General features: G+C 35.4%; 2 protein-coding genes across 3 annotated transcripts in view; one reads left to right on the top strand and one right to left on the bottom strand.

Moving 5' to 3' along the window:
• Positions 1-551: 551 nt before the first annotated feature.
• Positions 552-1,477, bottom strand: LOC136218593 (uncharacterized). The gene is made up of 2 exons (XM_066005568.1): positions 1,160-1,477; positions 552-1,080 (listed from the first exon to the last, which is right to left on the bottom strand). Exons 1-2 carry the CDS (start codon positions 1,390-1,392, stop codon positions 672-674), a joined length of 642 nt encoding a protein of 213 aa, XP_065861640.1. The 5' UTR covers positions 1,393-1,477; the 3' UTR covers positions 552-671.
• Positions 1,478-6,282: 4,805 nt separating this feature from the next.
• Positions 6,283-16,461, top strand: part of LOC136218592 (putative callose synthase 8) — a 37,002-nt gene continuing 26,823 nt past the window's right edge. Inside the window, exons 1-12 of one of the 2 annotated variants that reach the window (XM_066005567.1) lie at positions 6,283-6,853; positions 7,477-7,577; positions 8,420-8,541; positions 8,646-8,733; positions 8,841-8,951; positions 9,235-9,354; positions 9,500-9,592; positions 9,675-9,766; positions 10,395-10,521; positions 15,292-15,429; positions 15,504-15,580; positions 15,669-15,834. In XM_066005567.1, coding sequence (XP_065861639.1) covers positions 6,613-6,853; positions 7,477-7,577; positions 8,420-8,541; positions 8,646-8,733; positions 8,841-8,951; positions 9,235-9,354; positions 9,500-9,592; positions 9,675-9,766; positions 10,395-10,521; positions 15,292-15,429; positions 15,504-15,580; positions 15,669-15,834 — 1,476 coding nt within the window. In that variant the 5' untranslated portion in view covers positions 6,283-6,612. The remainder of the gene's footprint in view (positions 6,854-7,476; positions 7,578-8,419; positions 8,542-8,645; positions 8,734-8,840; positions 8,952-9,234; positions 9,355-9,499; positions 9,593-9,674; positions 9,767-10,394; positions 10,522-15,291; positions 15,430-15,503; positions 15,581-15,668; positions 15,835-16,461) is intronic. The other variant, XM_066005566.1, reaches the window with a different exon arrangement.

Here is a 16,461-nt window from a genome sequence, read left to right as displayed (position 1 = left end):
AAGCAATATCAATCGCGAACATTACCGATTTTAATTCTGTCAGATGTGCGTATGAGTCCGAAATCGGAAAAGCAAAGTTCCATTTGCAAAGTCCCGGTAGTTTCTAAAGATCTCGCCAGCGCCTGCAGCGCATGGAGCTCCAAGGGCAGAACTGTCGGTATTTACCTTAGTCCAATCACGTGGTGGAGGGACCCATCGGACAAGAGTGATGTTTGGGGCAGGTGGAGGCCGTGGTGGGATTGACAACAGAGCTAGAGTTCGTCTATCAGCAGAACAGGAACCACACGGACACGGGACGCTGAAACTAGATTCCATAATATAGGAACGCAGCCTCCGAGCTGCAAGATGGATTGAAGGGCACTTGTTGTTGAATACAGCTGCATTCCGGGATGACCAGATTAACCAAAAGCATGATATTACCACCAACTTTCATAAATCAGATATGAATCGACCAAAGTGAAAAATCAGCGGCCAATTAATGTTTATCTAATATTACGATGTAATCTAAAGATTTATAACCATAAAACCTAAAACTTGAAAAGACAAACATGAGTCTTAAATCTCTATTGATATATATTCATAAAGATTGAAATGTAGATATATAGATAGCAGTGTAGGAAAGATGAGAGATACAATTATTTAGTAGGAGGAATAGGAATAGGAATAGGAGATTAATTGTGAGAGATGTCAAATGACATCCAAATCTCGTTGACCCGATGATCAAATTCAAAGGGAGAATTGTACTGTGCAACAGTATATACAGAAGGGGTTTTATGAATTGCAGCAGCCCATTGAGTGTCTGCTAGGGTTGCTTGCAATGCAGCAGCTTCCACTCCAACATTGTAATCAGTAACAAATCCAGTGAACTGTCTGATTGCAACATATTTATGTTCCCATATTTGAACATGAAGACCTTCTGCTGGAGGTGGTTTCGCTTGATTCTTTTTTGGTACATAGAAACTCACTGTGAAAGAAGATTCACAGAAAGGTCCGTCACTAGGCAAAATTTCACTGATTACTGGACCTGTCATCTCTATCTTTTCTCCATATTCATTCTTCCCTTGGATGTACTCAAACAGCCTGTTTCATTTACATCAGTCGACACAAACAAACAACAATAAATAATCATTTGATTTCATTGGAAAAAGTAAAACTTAACTGTAAGAAACCAGTTTTGGTGGCTTGAACAAGAGAGATGTCTTGGATGGGAGAGGTTGAGATCCAGAGAGTTGAGTTATACCTCCGAATCTCATACCCATCGCCGGCTTCTACCACTTCATAAGATGGGCATTCTATACGATTGCAGGTAGGTGGTTTTGAGTTATCCCAAAAACCCAAGTTTGCTGTCGATAAAACACTACACACCACAATTGCTAGCCTTCGCATTCCCATCTTTTCTTCTTCGACTTGCCTTGGAGCTTCTCACATGGATATGTTATCCAACTTTCAAACAGATAAAATCGTTTATGGTCCACATTTATTCTATCATTTCTTTGGATATCATTTATACACTTATAGGAGCGAGTCTTACTGGGTGTTTGTTAGAGGGGATAAAGACACATAGATATGGATAAAAAAAAACTGAGTAGGTTAGAGCATCTCCAATAGATAGTGCATAAAAGAGTGCCAACTGATGTGGCATCAGGTTTGACAACTTTTAAAGGGTGCCCATTATTGGAGTGATTGTGGGTGCCAAGGAAAGTTGCCAATTTTTGGCAACCTCTTGGCAACCTTGTTTAATTATTTTTTTTAACATACTCTCCTAGAAATAATAAATCTGGAACATTTTATTTATAATAAAATAATAATTTGTAGGATTATAGTGGTAACTTTTCAAGCAACCTCTATTGAAGTATTTTTTAAATTAAAGTTGCCAAAAATGATGTGGATGAAAGAGACAATAAAATACTATATTTTAGTAAGGTTTGGCACTCTTTTAGGTACCTCTATTGGAGATGCTCTTAGGGAGATAAGAGCATATGGTGCCTAAAAAGTACCAAAACTTAACACATAATTCCAAAATATAATATTTTATTGTCTCTTTTATCCACATCACTTTTGGCAACATTTACTTAAAAAAATGCTCCAATAGAAGTCGCTTGAAAAGTTAGCATTATAATCCTACAAATTATTATTTTATTATAAATATTAAAAATAAAAGGCTACAGATTTTATTATTTCTAGGAAAGGAACCACATATTTTATATTAAAAAATAATAAATAAAGTTGCCAAGAGGTTGCCAAAAATTGGCAACTTTCCTTGGCACCCACAATCACACTCTAATAGTGGGCACCCTTTAGAGCATCTTCAATAGAGATTGCTTCAAAAAATGCCAAAAATTAACATATCATACTAAAATATAATATTTTATTAATTTAGTAATCCACCTCATTCTTAACAACTTTTATTTAAAAATGCTCCAATAGTAAAGCAACTTTTAAAAGTTGCCACAATAACCCCACAAATCATTACTTAATATATAATTGATTTAATTATAAATATTGACAACCAATAGTGAAATGAGACAGAAAGTCATAAAAAAAAATGAACCAATAGTATTCAAGTAAATCAAAAAAATTTATATTAAAAAATGTTTGGCAACCTTGCTTCAAGGTTGCCAAAAATTGGCAACTTTTTTGGCACCTACTATCACTCTAATAGTAGGCACCCTTTAAAAGTTGTCAAACTAAAATGCCACATCAGCTGTCACTCTTTTGGGCACCCTCTATTGGATGCTCTAAGAGCGGGATATGAGTCTTATCCCTCAAATCTTATAACCAAAAGGGTGTGGTACAAGGAGGTGAGATAATAATAGGATGGAAAAGTCTATCTTATCCCTCAAATTAATGTTATGTAGTTTAAATAATGTTAAAATAGTAAAATGTATTATTTTATCCCTATCCATATCCCACGTACCAAACATTGAATAATAATTCTCGACTATCATACTTTTATCTTTATCTCAACCATTTATCCTTATCCATGTCTCTACCTTTATTCGTATCTCTATCTCAATATAATACCAAACGCCCCGTTAATACATTACCAGCACTGCATTTATCTAAAATACTTACCTCACTCCTTTAAATCGACATGTCACGTGAATAAGAGATTTTAGATAAACGCTTACTTGTTTTTTTTAAGAATAAGTAGCGCATTATTTTAAGCAAGTTCAGAAAATTAATAAATCAAAATAAATATTTTTCAGAAACGATTGGCTATTTTAAGAAAAATCAAGAAGTAAATAGTACGTTTTCAAATAATTGACTTTTTTTTAAGACAAAGGTTAGATATATATTAAATAAAATGGCAAATAATTTATTAGTTCCTATATTGTTACCTAAAACACATTGTTTATTCAGTATATTTCTAATAATACATTACAAGGTCCTTAACTTTATTTCAATCAACAATTTAGTCTCTCAATTCATTTATACGACTGATTTTCCCTTTACTTATTAAAAAAATAAACTTTTTATACGTAAATTTTAACATGCTTACACTTTGATAGCCTGAATTTATTTTTATACTTAAATTTGAAACTATTATTTTAAATATTAAAAAATATACTTTTATATTTTAATTATTTTAAAAATAAAAAATTATTCTCGACATGTTTTTATCTCTCCTCTCCCCTATCTAATTTTAATAAAAAAAGATATAATTCAAATATTTTAATATATAAAAATAAAAATATAAATGTATATTTTTTTAATATTTAAGATAATAGTTCTTAAGTGAAAAAGTAAATTTTAGACATTATGTCTTCTATGTTTACTTTGTCAAAAACAAACTAAGCATAGCCTTTACCTTAAAGCCAAATTTTTGCTCAACATTAATAAACATATATTAGATTTTAGATATATTAAATTAAATATAGTATTATATATCCCACGAGGATTTATACGGTAATGGGGTGGGGATCCCACAGGACGGATATAGCATTCCCTATTCCCATTTAGGTTTCGCGGAAAAAAATTTCCTGTTCCCATCCCCGTCGGTTCGGATACCTGTGGTTTTGAGATAATCTCCTCCCCATAGTCACCCCTGGTATCGGCTCAGACAAAGTCTCATGACCAAATTATTGTAGCTTTAGTGTATTTTTAAGAGATTTTTAATCCAATTTCTAAAAATAATATAAACATTTATTCTCATTGATTTGAAGAGCGACTAATACATATTAATGGATGTTGGATAAAATTATACATATTATTTAAAGGGATAAGTACACAAAAAATGCATGTGGTTTACATGTTTTATAAACTCGAACCTGTGGTTTTTTTTTTTTTTTTTTTTTGCAAAAAGAGGTTTGTGCTAAATGCCGTTAGCAAACAGAGGCAAAATTGACTAACGGTGTTAAAATTCAAAGAGAAAAGAGTTAATTTGGTCATTATATTTAATAAACTCTCCTAATTATCTAATTATCACAAATAAACCCTAAAATAAAAAATAAAAATAAAAAATACCATCTTCTCCATCCCTTTTTAATTTTTGATTTTCATTTTCTTTCTCTCTCTTCTCTCTCTCCTCTCTTCTTCTTCTTCTTCTTCCTCTCTTCTCCTTTCTTCTTCTTTTTTTTTTATTTTTTTTGAAATTTCCATTAAAGAACGTCTGGAATTTCCAGACATGATGATGAATCACGTCTGGAAATTCCAGACGTTCTTCAACGTCTGGAAATTCCATACGTTCTTCAACCTCTGGAAATTCCAAACGTTCACGTCTGGAATTTTCAGATGTTGAAGAACGTCTGGAATCTGGAAATTCCAGACATTCCAGACGTTCTTCAACGTCTGGAAATTCCAGACGCTGGAATCTGAAAATTCCAGACGTTCTTCAACGTCTGGAAATTCCAGATGTTGAAGAATGAGAATTTTAAATTTTTTTTTAAAAAAAAAGAAGAAGAAAGGAGAAGAGAGAAGGAAGAAGAGAAGAAGAAGAAGAAGAAGAAGAGAGAGAAAGAAGAATGAAAATCAAAAATTAAAAAGGGATGGAGAAGATGGTATTTTTTATTTTTTATTTTGAGGTTTATTTGTGATAATTAGATAATTAGGGGGTTAATTTATAAAATAAATAAATATAAGGACCAAATTAACTCTTTTCTCTTTGAATTTTAACACCGTTAGTCAATTTTGCTTCTGTTTGCTAACGACGTTTAGCACAGACCTCTTTTTGCAAAAAAAAAAAAACCACAGGTTCGAGTTTGTAAAACGTGTAAACCACAGGCATTTTTTGTATACTTATCCCTTATTTAAATATTAATATTAATTACTATTCTTTTTGACTAATACATATTAACGGAAAAGAAAGACCAGAATTCTTATCGGGTGGAACAGACCGCACACAGGGTGGTGGAAATTGAACACTAATGGGTCGAAGGCTTTGAATGGACCTATTTCCGCTGGGGGTGGGGGGGGTGGGGGTTGTTAGAGATGATCTAGGTGTCTGGACTGCAGGCTTTATGCAGAACATAGGTATTGGGAGTTCGTTTGACGCAGAAGTTTGGGGAATTATGACTGGAATCGAGATGGTGAAAGAGTTGGGTATTAGGAGGCTCGAGATGGAGTCGGATAACCAATAACTGATTCGCTCTATTAACGCTCATTCATCCCTGTTGGGTAGTACCAGAAATATATTGCAAGGGATTAGGCGGACTGCTGCTTTCTTTGAGGCTGTGACTTTCAAGCATGTGTATAGGGAGCAACCGAGTGGCCGACAAACTCGTGGCGGACGCGCAGTGCGTCCTGATTGGTACTTCAAAGCTTCGCTCTCCCCCACCTGGTGTTGTTAATTTGCTGCAAGAAGACTTGCGCGGGGTCTATTTCGAAAGAGGTGTTTTAGGCTAGGTTTCCTAGTTTGCTCTGTTGGATTTGCTATTCTGTTTTCTTTTCTTGCTGGTTCCTGGTTTTTTTTTCTGTGTGTAATGTTGTCTGAGTTATCAAAAAAAAAAAAAATCTAGTATCCTATACCGTCAGTTTTGACTATTTGAGATTCGAGCTAGATAAGTGACTTTCTGAAGACAAAACTCTCCCACAAAATATTTTAATCACAATTGCATTCAAGTACTTTAACCATATGAATCGCGTGCTTAATGGTAATATAAATTTTTATAGTTAATATATTTAATTATGGTACTAATTAAAAAAATATATATATGGCTTTTTAATTAATATATTAAATTATTATAACTAATATTTATATATAAAATTTATTTTTATTAATATTTAAAATAAAGAAAATAAAAAAGAAAATTATGGTACAGATCCCGGCAAATATTTGCATTTACAATCATAGGATAGGAGCGAGTATAATTTTGAGTGAAAGTGAGTGGTTGGTCACTTGGTTTTAAAAGAAAAAAGAGTCCTCTTTGTTCATCTTGTTCAACACCCAGATAGACAGACAGAGCTAAGCAATCGGAAAGCAAAAACCCATATTCAAAAGCAAAAGCGAAAAAGCTATCTGCCAAACCATAAAAGCACTCTCCTCCTAAAAGCAAACCTTACCTTTCTAATTCTTAACTCTTTCTCCTTAAGAAATAACACCATTAAAATGAACTACTACTTACCACTTATTTGCTCACCTTCCTTCACTTTCGTTAATCTTCTTCTACGCCAATGTCATCATCGGAAATTGTTGTTGCTGACCCTATTATTCTCCCTGACAACTCCTCTCACCCTACCATCTATGCCATTGCTTCTTCTTCTTCTTCGTCTGCTCAATATCATGATACTGATGATAATGCTCCTCTGCCTTTTGATAGCGAGAGGCTTCCTCCCACTTTGTCTCGCGAAATCCAGAGGTTTCTTCGTGTTGCCAATTTGATCCAACACCAGGAGCCCCGTATCGCTTATCTTTGTATGCCTTTTTACTACGCTTCTGTTTCTTTCTTACATTGCTTACTATGTGTTGCTTGTTTGGACCATCTAATGCTAATAGAGTAAATTTACCAATGGCTCTGGAATTTCTTTTCTTCTACTCAATCAAACATTTTCCCCCCAAATCTTTAATTATGATATGTATTATTGGGTGGGACGAGGACTTGTAATTAATTGTGGCTACGGCCTATCCCTTTCTCAGTTGCTAATTTTAATGGTTTATTTTGTTTGTTCTCAATCATTTTCTTATTTCACTTTTAAAAGTCAACTGCTTCAATGTGTTATCCTTTGCCGTTTCTACCAAAATCCTCCTTCTCCCTGTCCCTTTCTTGTTCCCTTTAAAGAACAATTTCTTGGTAAGACGAAGATGGAGATGTCAAAATGGTCGGTTAGAAAAGAATGTTGTCAATTGAACTTAGTTTGTCTGTCCATTTGTCAAGCTAGGGTCTTGTATCTTCTTTCTTTACTCTTGGAGCACTAGAGAGAATTCAGAATTCTAATATAAATACAATGCTGATAGTACAAATTCCACCTTTACAGAAATTTCTCCTGTATAAATTATATTCGGGTTGTTTACATTAATCATGTTGGTTTTTGGTGCAGGCCGCTTTCAAGCCTTTGAAATAGCGCATAACATGGACCGGAATTCAAGCGGGCGTGGTGTTAGGCAGTTCAAAACATCCCTTCTTCGACGACTTGAACATGTAAGAAAATGGAAGCTCACTATATTCACCTGGAATGGAATGATGCCTCCTGCTTATAATTGATGTAAAATTTAAAGAAATGATGCATACCCATGCTGCTTAACAGGAAAATGTTTTGTTAATGCTGCCTCCGACAGTTTCCTACATTCTATTATTTAGCATTTATATATAGACATATGTGCCTCACAATGCATTCGTTTCCACTTGGATTGTTATCTTTCTCCAGGACTTCCTTACTCTTTTCGTAATCAGATACAAATTAAATTGTTTTGGCAATTTTGCTTCCGTACCCATAAATGTTCAAATCAAGCTGCATATGCTGGAAGCTTCAACTTGTAATTTGTTGGTTTTAACGTTGTCTTTTATAGACCATTTGATGAGAGTTTAATATTTACTAAAAGACAGTGTTTGGACTTACGCATTTTTCATGTATGTGTAATAAAACAATTTTGCTCCAATCTTTAAATTATTGTTGGTTTGGAGAATTTAAAAGCAAATATACCTTATTAGGTTACTCGTTAGTTGTAATTTTTGACTTGGATGTGCTACATTGGGTTTCCTTATAATTTTGCTCTGAGGGGGTCTATTCTTAACAAGTTGATGTTAGTATCAACTCCACTTATACATGCATATGTGAATAATATAAAATAATACATACATGCACACATGTATAGATATGTATGCATATTTTCCAATAAGTATCCTACTCAATTATGAACGAAATTGATAGCTGGGTTGAGAATATTTTTGCATGCTGATATATTATTCAAAGGATCCAATCATGTAATTAGAGTATGATCTTTATTTATTTTATTTTAGATTTTCTGTTTTTAACTTTGTAGGATGAAGAAACAACCTTAAGGAAACGAAAGGAGAAGAGTGATATACGTGAACTTAGACAGGTTTACCAGGCATACAAAAACTACATTATTAGAAGCGGCGGAGGGTCTGATTTGGATGATAGGTAAGTGCTCTCTCTCTCATGGACATTCACTAGTTCTTTTATTCAGTTATGTTTTTGTTTGGTAATTGTGCAATTGTTTTCTGAATTTATTTTTGATGAATTAGTCACAGGGATATGCTGATAAAAGCACGTAGAATTGCTTCTGTGTTGTATGAAGTATTAAAGACAGTTACAGATGCAGCCGGTCATCAGGTCCTGTTTACTTTTCAATTTGTTAAACTTTAAATCACTTCCATGTGATGATAAGATATTAATAGCGCTAGGCATGCTTAACCTTTTGAAAATTTCTTCCTTAATAGGCTCTTGCTGAACGAGACGCACACCGTGCAAAATCTGACTTCTATGTACCATATAACATTCTTCCTCTAGATCAAGGAGGTATTCAGCAAGCAATTATGCAATTTCCTGAGGTCTGATTATGAAGAATCCCAATGTTTTCCTTACTGTTTTTAGATCTTAAGACTGGTTGGTCTTATGCTATTTCAACTGTTTTTCTATACTTGCATGTTCTAGCTGAATTCGTATACTTGCTTCTGTTGCGTTTCCTTTCTTTTTAAGTAAATCTCTTTGCATTTTTTTTTGGTGCTTGTCAAATTGTGCATGTTATAGTGTTATCAATTTATCCATCTGGCGCATACGAACCTGTGATTTGAAATGGTTCTGCCTGTTGACAAAGTTATACAAATGGTACAGATTAAAGCTGCAGTTGCAGCCATTCGAAATGTTCGCGGTTTACCTCCAGCTGAAGATTTTCATAAATGTGGCCCTTTTATTGATTTGTTTGAATTTCTTCAATGTTGCTTTGGCTTTCAGGTAATTGGACATAATCCTATCTATATTTTTCTTCATCCTATAAATTGTAGCATGGTGCTGGTTTCAAAGTATATAATCAGTTTGGAGTTGGAAACCAGATGGGCTATGGTTAACTAATGCTTATTCATAATTTGTCTTAAATCAGGAAGGAAATGTGGCTAATCAGAGGGAACATCTTATTTTACTGCTTGCTAACTCCCATATTAGGCAATCTCATAAGCAGGCATCTATAGCAAAGGTCTTTGAGCTATTTGATTCCTAGGTTCTCTTGATTAAACTTCATCTTATCTGTTGCCTTCATGCTATTCTCCAAATATCAGTTAGGGGATGCAGCTGTAGATGAGCTTATGAAAAAGCTTTTCAAAAATTATACTAACTGGTGCAAGTTTTTGAGAAGAACAAATAATATCCGGTAAGAGTTCGGGTACTTTTCTTCTTGCTTTATGTGAAATTTAAAAATGTCTTATCCCACGCAATGTCAAGAAACTAATATGCTTATACTCTCTTTCATTTTAATATGCTTTTCAAGCTCTTGAGCATTGTATCCTTTTTTTCAGTACTTACACTTAGGAGGATGGCAGCACCATCTGCATTTTTTATAACCGGAATTTCTTATTTAATTGAATTTAAACTTGAAAAAGGCTTTTTGTTAACACTATAGAAACATAAGCTTAATTTTTATTTTTTATTTCTTACTCTTTTTTTTGTGGGGAAACTGGAAAAGTATATTGGTACAACAAATAACAAAAAGTATGTTTTAAAATTAAAAATGAAGCTCAACATTATTTATTTTAACATCAATTGTATTATTTGCTCATTTGTTTTTCTATACTTATTAAGACTTCTTTTTTCTTTTCTTTTTTTAGATTTTTAAAATTTTATTATTACAGAAGTTGAAGAGTTAGATTTTTATATATATCATATTACTTAATAAAAGTAATAAAAATATTTTTCCACTGGACTAGTCGAATGTTTCTCTCGAATGTGTTATATTAATATGTTTCGGCTTCTTGCAATTGATTTATTACTTCTATTTACAGGTTACCTTATGTGAAACAGGAAGCTCAACAATATAAAATTCTATATATAGGGCTTTACCTACTTATATGGGGAGAAGCTGCAAACTTGCGATTTATGCCAGAGTGTCTATGTTATATTTTTCATCATGTAAGTTGAAAATTACTTTTCATTGGATATTGTTTTACGTCTGTTTCTAAGTCAGTTCTGATTGCATAGCTGGAAACTGGCAATTTGTTTAACGTCATATACATGATAGGGTATCATTTTTTATTTTTTATTTTCATTTTACTAAATATAGATAAATCATAGCCAAAGAGGCAAAGGAACTTCTTAGAGTAGTGATCTTGTCAGAATTACTGCCCCTTCTGTTACTTTTTCTGTGAGCAATTTGTTGCGAAAAATAATAGCAGAAACACACAAAATAGAGCAGAAAATAATAAAAGACACACAGGAATTGTTTACCCAGTTCGTCAATAATATTAACTACGTCTGGGGGCGCCGCCAAGCCAGGATTTTTTTACTAAGAAGAAGAGATTACAATTACACATCAGGACCCAACATTAACTTCTTTAAATAGAGGGACACACTTGCTTAGAAAGCAAACTTGTTGACCAAGTTTGACAAACTTTCCCAACAAGCCAGAACTAGGAAACTTGTCTAAGGCTTCATAACCTAACAATCTCCCACTTGAAGTCTGACAAGTAATCATCTCTTTATCTTTCTTCAACAACGGCGGCGCCACTCCTAAAACTTCTCAAGTTCCAAGACCAGTTGAAGCCATGCATAGCTTCAACTTCTCCAAGGTTACAACCTTAGTCAACATATCTGCAGGATTTTCACTTCCTGGAATCTTCAATAGTTGCAAAGTCTTCTTATCTAGGAGATGTCGTATGTAATGATACTTCAGCTCAATATGCTTCGTTCTTGAATGAAAGGCTTGATTCTTTGCTAAGAAAATAGCACTTTGACTGTCCCTGAAGAGTGTATTGTTCTTCTGCACCTTTCCCAACTCAGACAAGAAATTCTGAAGCCATACCATCTCTTTACTAGCCTCTATCACAGCTATGTATTCTGCTTCTGTGGTAGACAAAGCCACAGTCTTCTGCAGCTTGGATGCCCAAGAGATTGCAGTACCGCCTACTGTATACACATACCCGGTTGTACTCTTCCTCCGATCTCGATCACCTGCAAGATCAGCATCAACATACCCATTCAAAATGATCTTGTTACCTTCAAAGCACAAGGCCTTCTTTGTGGTACCTCGCAAGTACCTGAGGATCCATTTCACTGCTTCCCAATGTTGTTTACCCGGATTGGTCATATACCGTGCTAACAACTCCCACCAACTGCAGATGCATATGGGGTTTTCGCCATATAGGCACGCTCTGCATCATTTTTGGGTGAGTCCTTCTTGGATAGTGTGAAGTGACTACCCATAGGACTGCTTACAGGTTTTGCACCTTGCATGTTGAATCTCTTCAAGACCTTTTCGATGTACTCGGCCTGTGAAAGATACAACTTTCCTACCACCCTATCATGACTAATCCGCATGCCTAAGATCTGCTTAGCTTCTCCAAGATCCTTCATAGCAAACTGGTCAGACAGTTGTTGCTTTAAATTTTTTATTTCTTCAGCACAAGAACCTGCTATCAACATATAATAGCAAAATGATAAAGCCATTGGCAGTCTTCTTGAAATAGCAACAATGGTCAGCATTGCATCTGACAAAATCAATGTCATGCATGAACCCATCAAACTTCAAGTACCACTGCCTCGGGGCTTGCTTCAAACCATACAAGCTCTTTTTTAGCTTGCACACAAGATCACTGTTATTTTCAGACACATATCCCTCTGGTTGCTTCATGTATATATCTTCCTCAAGATCTCCATGAAGAAAGGCGGTTTTCACATCCATATGCTCTAGCAATAAATTCTCAGCAGCAACTATACTCAAAGCTAGTCTAATAGTTGTTAGTTTCACGACTGGAGAAAATATATCAGTATAATCAATTCCTTGCTTCTGCTGAAACCCCTTCACAACCAGTCTTGCCTTTATAACGTTTGCTTCCATCTGCTTCTGCTTTGATTCTGTAAACCCATTTGTTGTGCAATGCCTTCTTACCCTTGGGAAGCTCAACTAGTTCCCAAGTGTTATTGGACATTAGAGAATTCATCTCATCTTCCATTGCAAGCTCCCACTTGCTCGAAAGATCGCTTTGTATAGCCTCTGTATAACATTTAGGCTCACCACTGTCAGTCAATAAAAGGTAATGTAGAAAGGGAGAGTACCTTTCCGGTGCATGAGTTTGTCTTCTGCTTGCTCCTGAATTTGAGATATCCACTTCAACAACTTGAGGGTCCTTAGCACTTGTACCATCACTATCTGCTGCACCCAACCTATCTTTGTACAACATCTGTTCATTAAATATGACATCTCGACTGCGGACTATTTTCTGATTCTGTTCATCCCAAAATCTATAACCAAAGTCATCACCACCATATCCAATAAACATGCATTTCACAGATTTTGCATCAAGTTTACTTCTAGCAGTAGCATCAATGTGAACATATGAAACACAACCGAAAACTTTAAGGAATGATAAGTTTACCTCTTTACCACTCCATACCTCCTCTGGTATACGATTATCTAGAGGACCTGATGGTCCTCTGTTAATCAGGAAGGCAACACTGTTGACTGCATCTGCCCAAAACATCTTTGGTAACCCACATTTGAGTCACATACATCTAGCGCGCTCATTCAGGGTTCTTTTCATACGTTCTGCAACTCCATTCTGTTGTGGAGTGCCTCTTACAGTCTTTTCCATGCGAATACCATTTAGAGCGCAATAATTTTTGAACTCATTGAGCTCATACTCTCCACCATTATCAGATCTCAAACACTTCACTTTAAGACCTGTTTCGGTTTCTACCAGGGCTTTCCATTTTCTAAAAACATCAAAAGCATCATATTTATGTTTTAGAAAATAAACCCATACCTTTCTAGTAGAGTCATCAATGAAGGTCATGTAGTATGACGCGCCACCAAGGGATTTGACAGGCGTTGGTCCCCATAGATCACTATGTATCAACTCTAGTTTCTGTGCCTTTGGTTCTCTACCAATCTTTGAAAAACTAACCCTTTTTTGTTTTCCCAGTACACATTCTTCGCATAGACCAACATCAACTGTTGTCAAGCCTGGTAGTTTAGCCTTTGACACCAAGCACTTCATCCCTTTTTCGCTCATGTGGCCAAGTCTACAATGCCACAACCCTGCATCACTGTTTGCACCTGCACAACGTTCCTTCCTTCTTTCCTCTGGTCACCACCAAAGCCCCTTTGGTTATCTTCCATGTTCTGTGACCGAAAGATAGGTCATAGCCTTCTTCATCCAGCTGCCCCACAGAGATCAAATTCCGCTTCAAGCCAGGAATATGTCTCACGCCTCGCAGCTCCCAATTATATCCACTCGGGGTTCTGATTTGCACATCTCCTTTACCTACAATCTTCATAGGCTCGTCATCTGCAAGATAGACTTGTACATAATTTCCTGCACTGTAATTATTCATAATTCCAGCGTCAGGGCATGCATGAAAGGATGCTCCAGAATCCAGAACCCATGATTCCTGTGGACTACTGACACTTAATACTGGTGCATCGCTGATCTCCTCTGCTGCTACGTAGGATGAGTTATCACCCTTCTTTTCCTTTTTCGGTGCTTTGCACTGAGTTGAGTAATGGCCATACTGCTTACAGTTCCAGCACTCGATTTGGCTCTTGTCAAGCTATTCCTCATTCCCTCATGCGAATCTCCTCGCTCATGATCAGGTCTCTGACTTCATCAAACTTTAATTTCTCCTTCCCCGCTGAAGCACTTACAGCAGTAACAGTTCCGCTCCAGCTTTCAGGTAGAGAAGACAACAAAATTAAGGCTCTTACCTCATCATCAAAATTTATATCGACTGAGGTCAACTGGGCTGTTATGAGATTGAAGTCATTTAGATGAGCAGCAACTTCTGTGCTCTCTGTCATCTTTAGGTTAAACAGACGCCGCATCAGATGAACCTTGTTCGCTGCTGATGGCTTCTCAAACATGTCTGCTAGAACCTTTAGGATGCCTTTCGTGGTTTTCTCTTTTGCTGTGTGAAACGCCACATTCCGTGCTAGAGATAAACGCACAACGCTCATCGCCTTCCTGTCTAAAACATTCCATTCTTCGTCTTTCATCTCCTTCGGTTTATCCTTCAAAGGTTGCTACAGATCTTTACCGTAAAGATAATCTTCGATCTGCATCCTCCAGAATCCGTAATCCGATCCATCGAACTTTTCGATTGTCAATTTTCCTACGTCCATCGTATGTGTTTCAAATCGGTAGCCAATCTGGCTCTGATACCAATTGTTGCGAAAAATAATAGCAGAAACACACAAAATAGAGCAGAAAATATTAAAAGACACACAGGAATTGTTTACCCAGTTCGTCAATAATATTGACTACGTCTGGGGGCGCCGCCAAGCTAGGATTTTTTTACTAAGAAGAAGAGATTACAATTACACATGACAAACTTGCTTAGAAAGCAAACTTATTGACCAAGTTTGACAAACTTTCCCAACAAGCCAGAACTAGGAAGGCTTCATAACCTAACACAATTAGCACTGATCATATCTACAGTTGCTTACAGGAAGAAGTTTCTTATATTAATTCAAGAAAGAAAAAGGAACATCATTAAAGGTTCCAGACTTTTAAGCTAATGCGAAGTCCAATTTATTTTTTATTTTTTTCGTTATATTATTTTATTAACACTACTGACTACTGAGGAGCCATATTAATTGTTGATGTTTCTTTCATATAGCAAGAGTACGGGTTTTTTTCATGAACATTTGGAAACATTATATATAATAAGTTCTTATTTTACTTTCAGATGGCATATGAATTACATGGTGCATTAACTCATGCTGTTAGTTTTACAAGTGGGGAGAAGGTTATGCCAGCATATGGAGGAGGATTTGAGTCTTTTCTTAAAAACGTTGTTACCCCAATATACACGGTTATCTATGAGGTACTTTAGTAATTTTATAATAGCTTTGGAGGTTGTTCTGTTGAGCATCTAATTTGTGAGTTAAAAAATTGAAGGAAGCTGAGAAAAACAAAAGTGGAACAGCTGACCATTCAACATGGAGAAACTACGATGATCTAAATGAGTATTTCTGGTTAGATTGAAGTTTTATTTTTGCATTAACTTCAAAGTTTTAGGATTTGAGTTGAACAAAGGCCTTCTTAGATGCTATATTTCTGCAGGTCTCCTGATTGTTTCGAAATAGGTTGGCCAATGCGTTTGGATCATGATTTCTTCTTTGTAAAGCCATCAAATAAAAGAAAGGCTAAAAGAACTAAGGATGACAAGAATAAGAGAGAAGAAAACGATGATGAAGAATTGGGACTAAACAAAGATGACGAGCAAGGGGTATATCACATTTTTCACAGTAGCACTGCCTTTTTGTTTTTCCCGATATGTTTATTTAGCATCTGATTTGCAAGGCAAATGAACATTAAATCAAATCTTAATTTCATCTCTTACTGATTCATTCGGGAAATGAGAAAATGCGATTGATGTATTTCTTATATATATTAGTTTTTGGTAGGTTAGATTTTGGAAGCTCAAATCATTTTGAGTGACCTTTTTACTAGCTTTCTTTTTTTTTAACCAGAATTTTACTAGCTTTCACTTTGCATGATTATGTCTCATAGTCATCACTGTTGAAGATATTCAAGAGCTTTACCAAATGGATTTCATTAGCACATAGGTCCATGAGTATTAAGTGGGTGCATAGATACAGAGATCTTCATTGGTACATTCATTAGCAACTGGTCTTTTCGCAGCCTTGGGATGTTTTACTTCTTGAATTAAAAACTTCAATCTTCAATTATAATTTATAAGCGGTTACCATCCAGTTCCCATGTCAAGGTTGGCAATCTTGGATGCATAAACTCTACTTCATCCTAGTAGGTAAAATCGGAAAAGATGGATATTTTTGCTTGACTTCAATTATTTTGACTGATGAATGTAATGTTCATGCATAAAAATTTGTTC

Source organism: Euphorbia lathyris, chromosome 2, assembly GCF_963576675.1.
Source record: "Euphorbia lathyris chromosome 2, ddEupLath1.1, whole genome shotgun sequence".
NCBI lineage: Eukaryota > Viridiplantae > Streptophyta > Magnoliopsida > Malpighiales > Euphorbiaceae > Euphorbia > Euphorbia lathyris.
The sequence above is the reverse complement of the archived record's forward strand: the minus strand, read 5'-3'. Positions and strand labels throughout refer to the sequence as shown.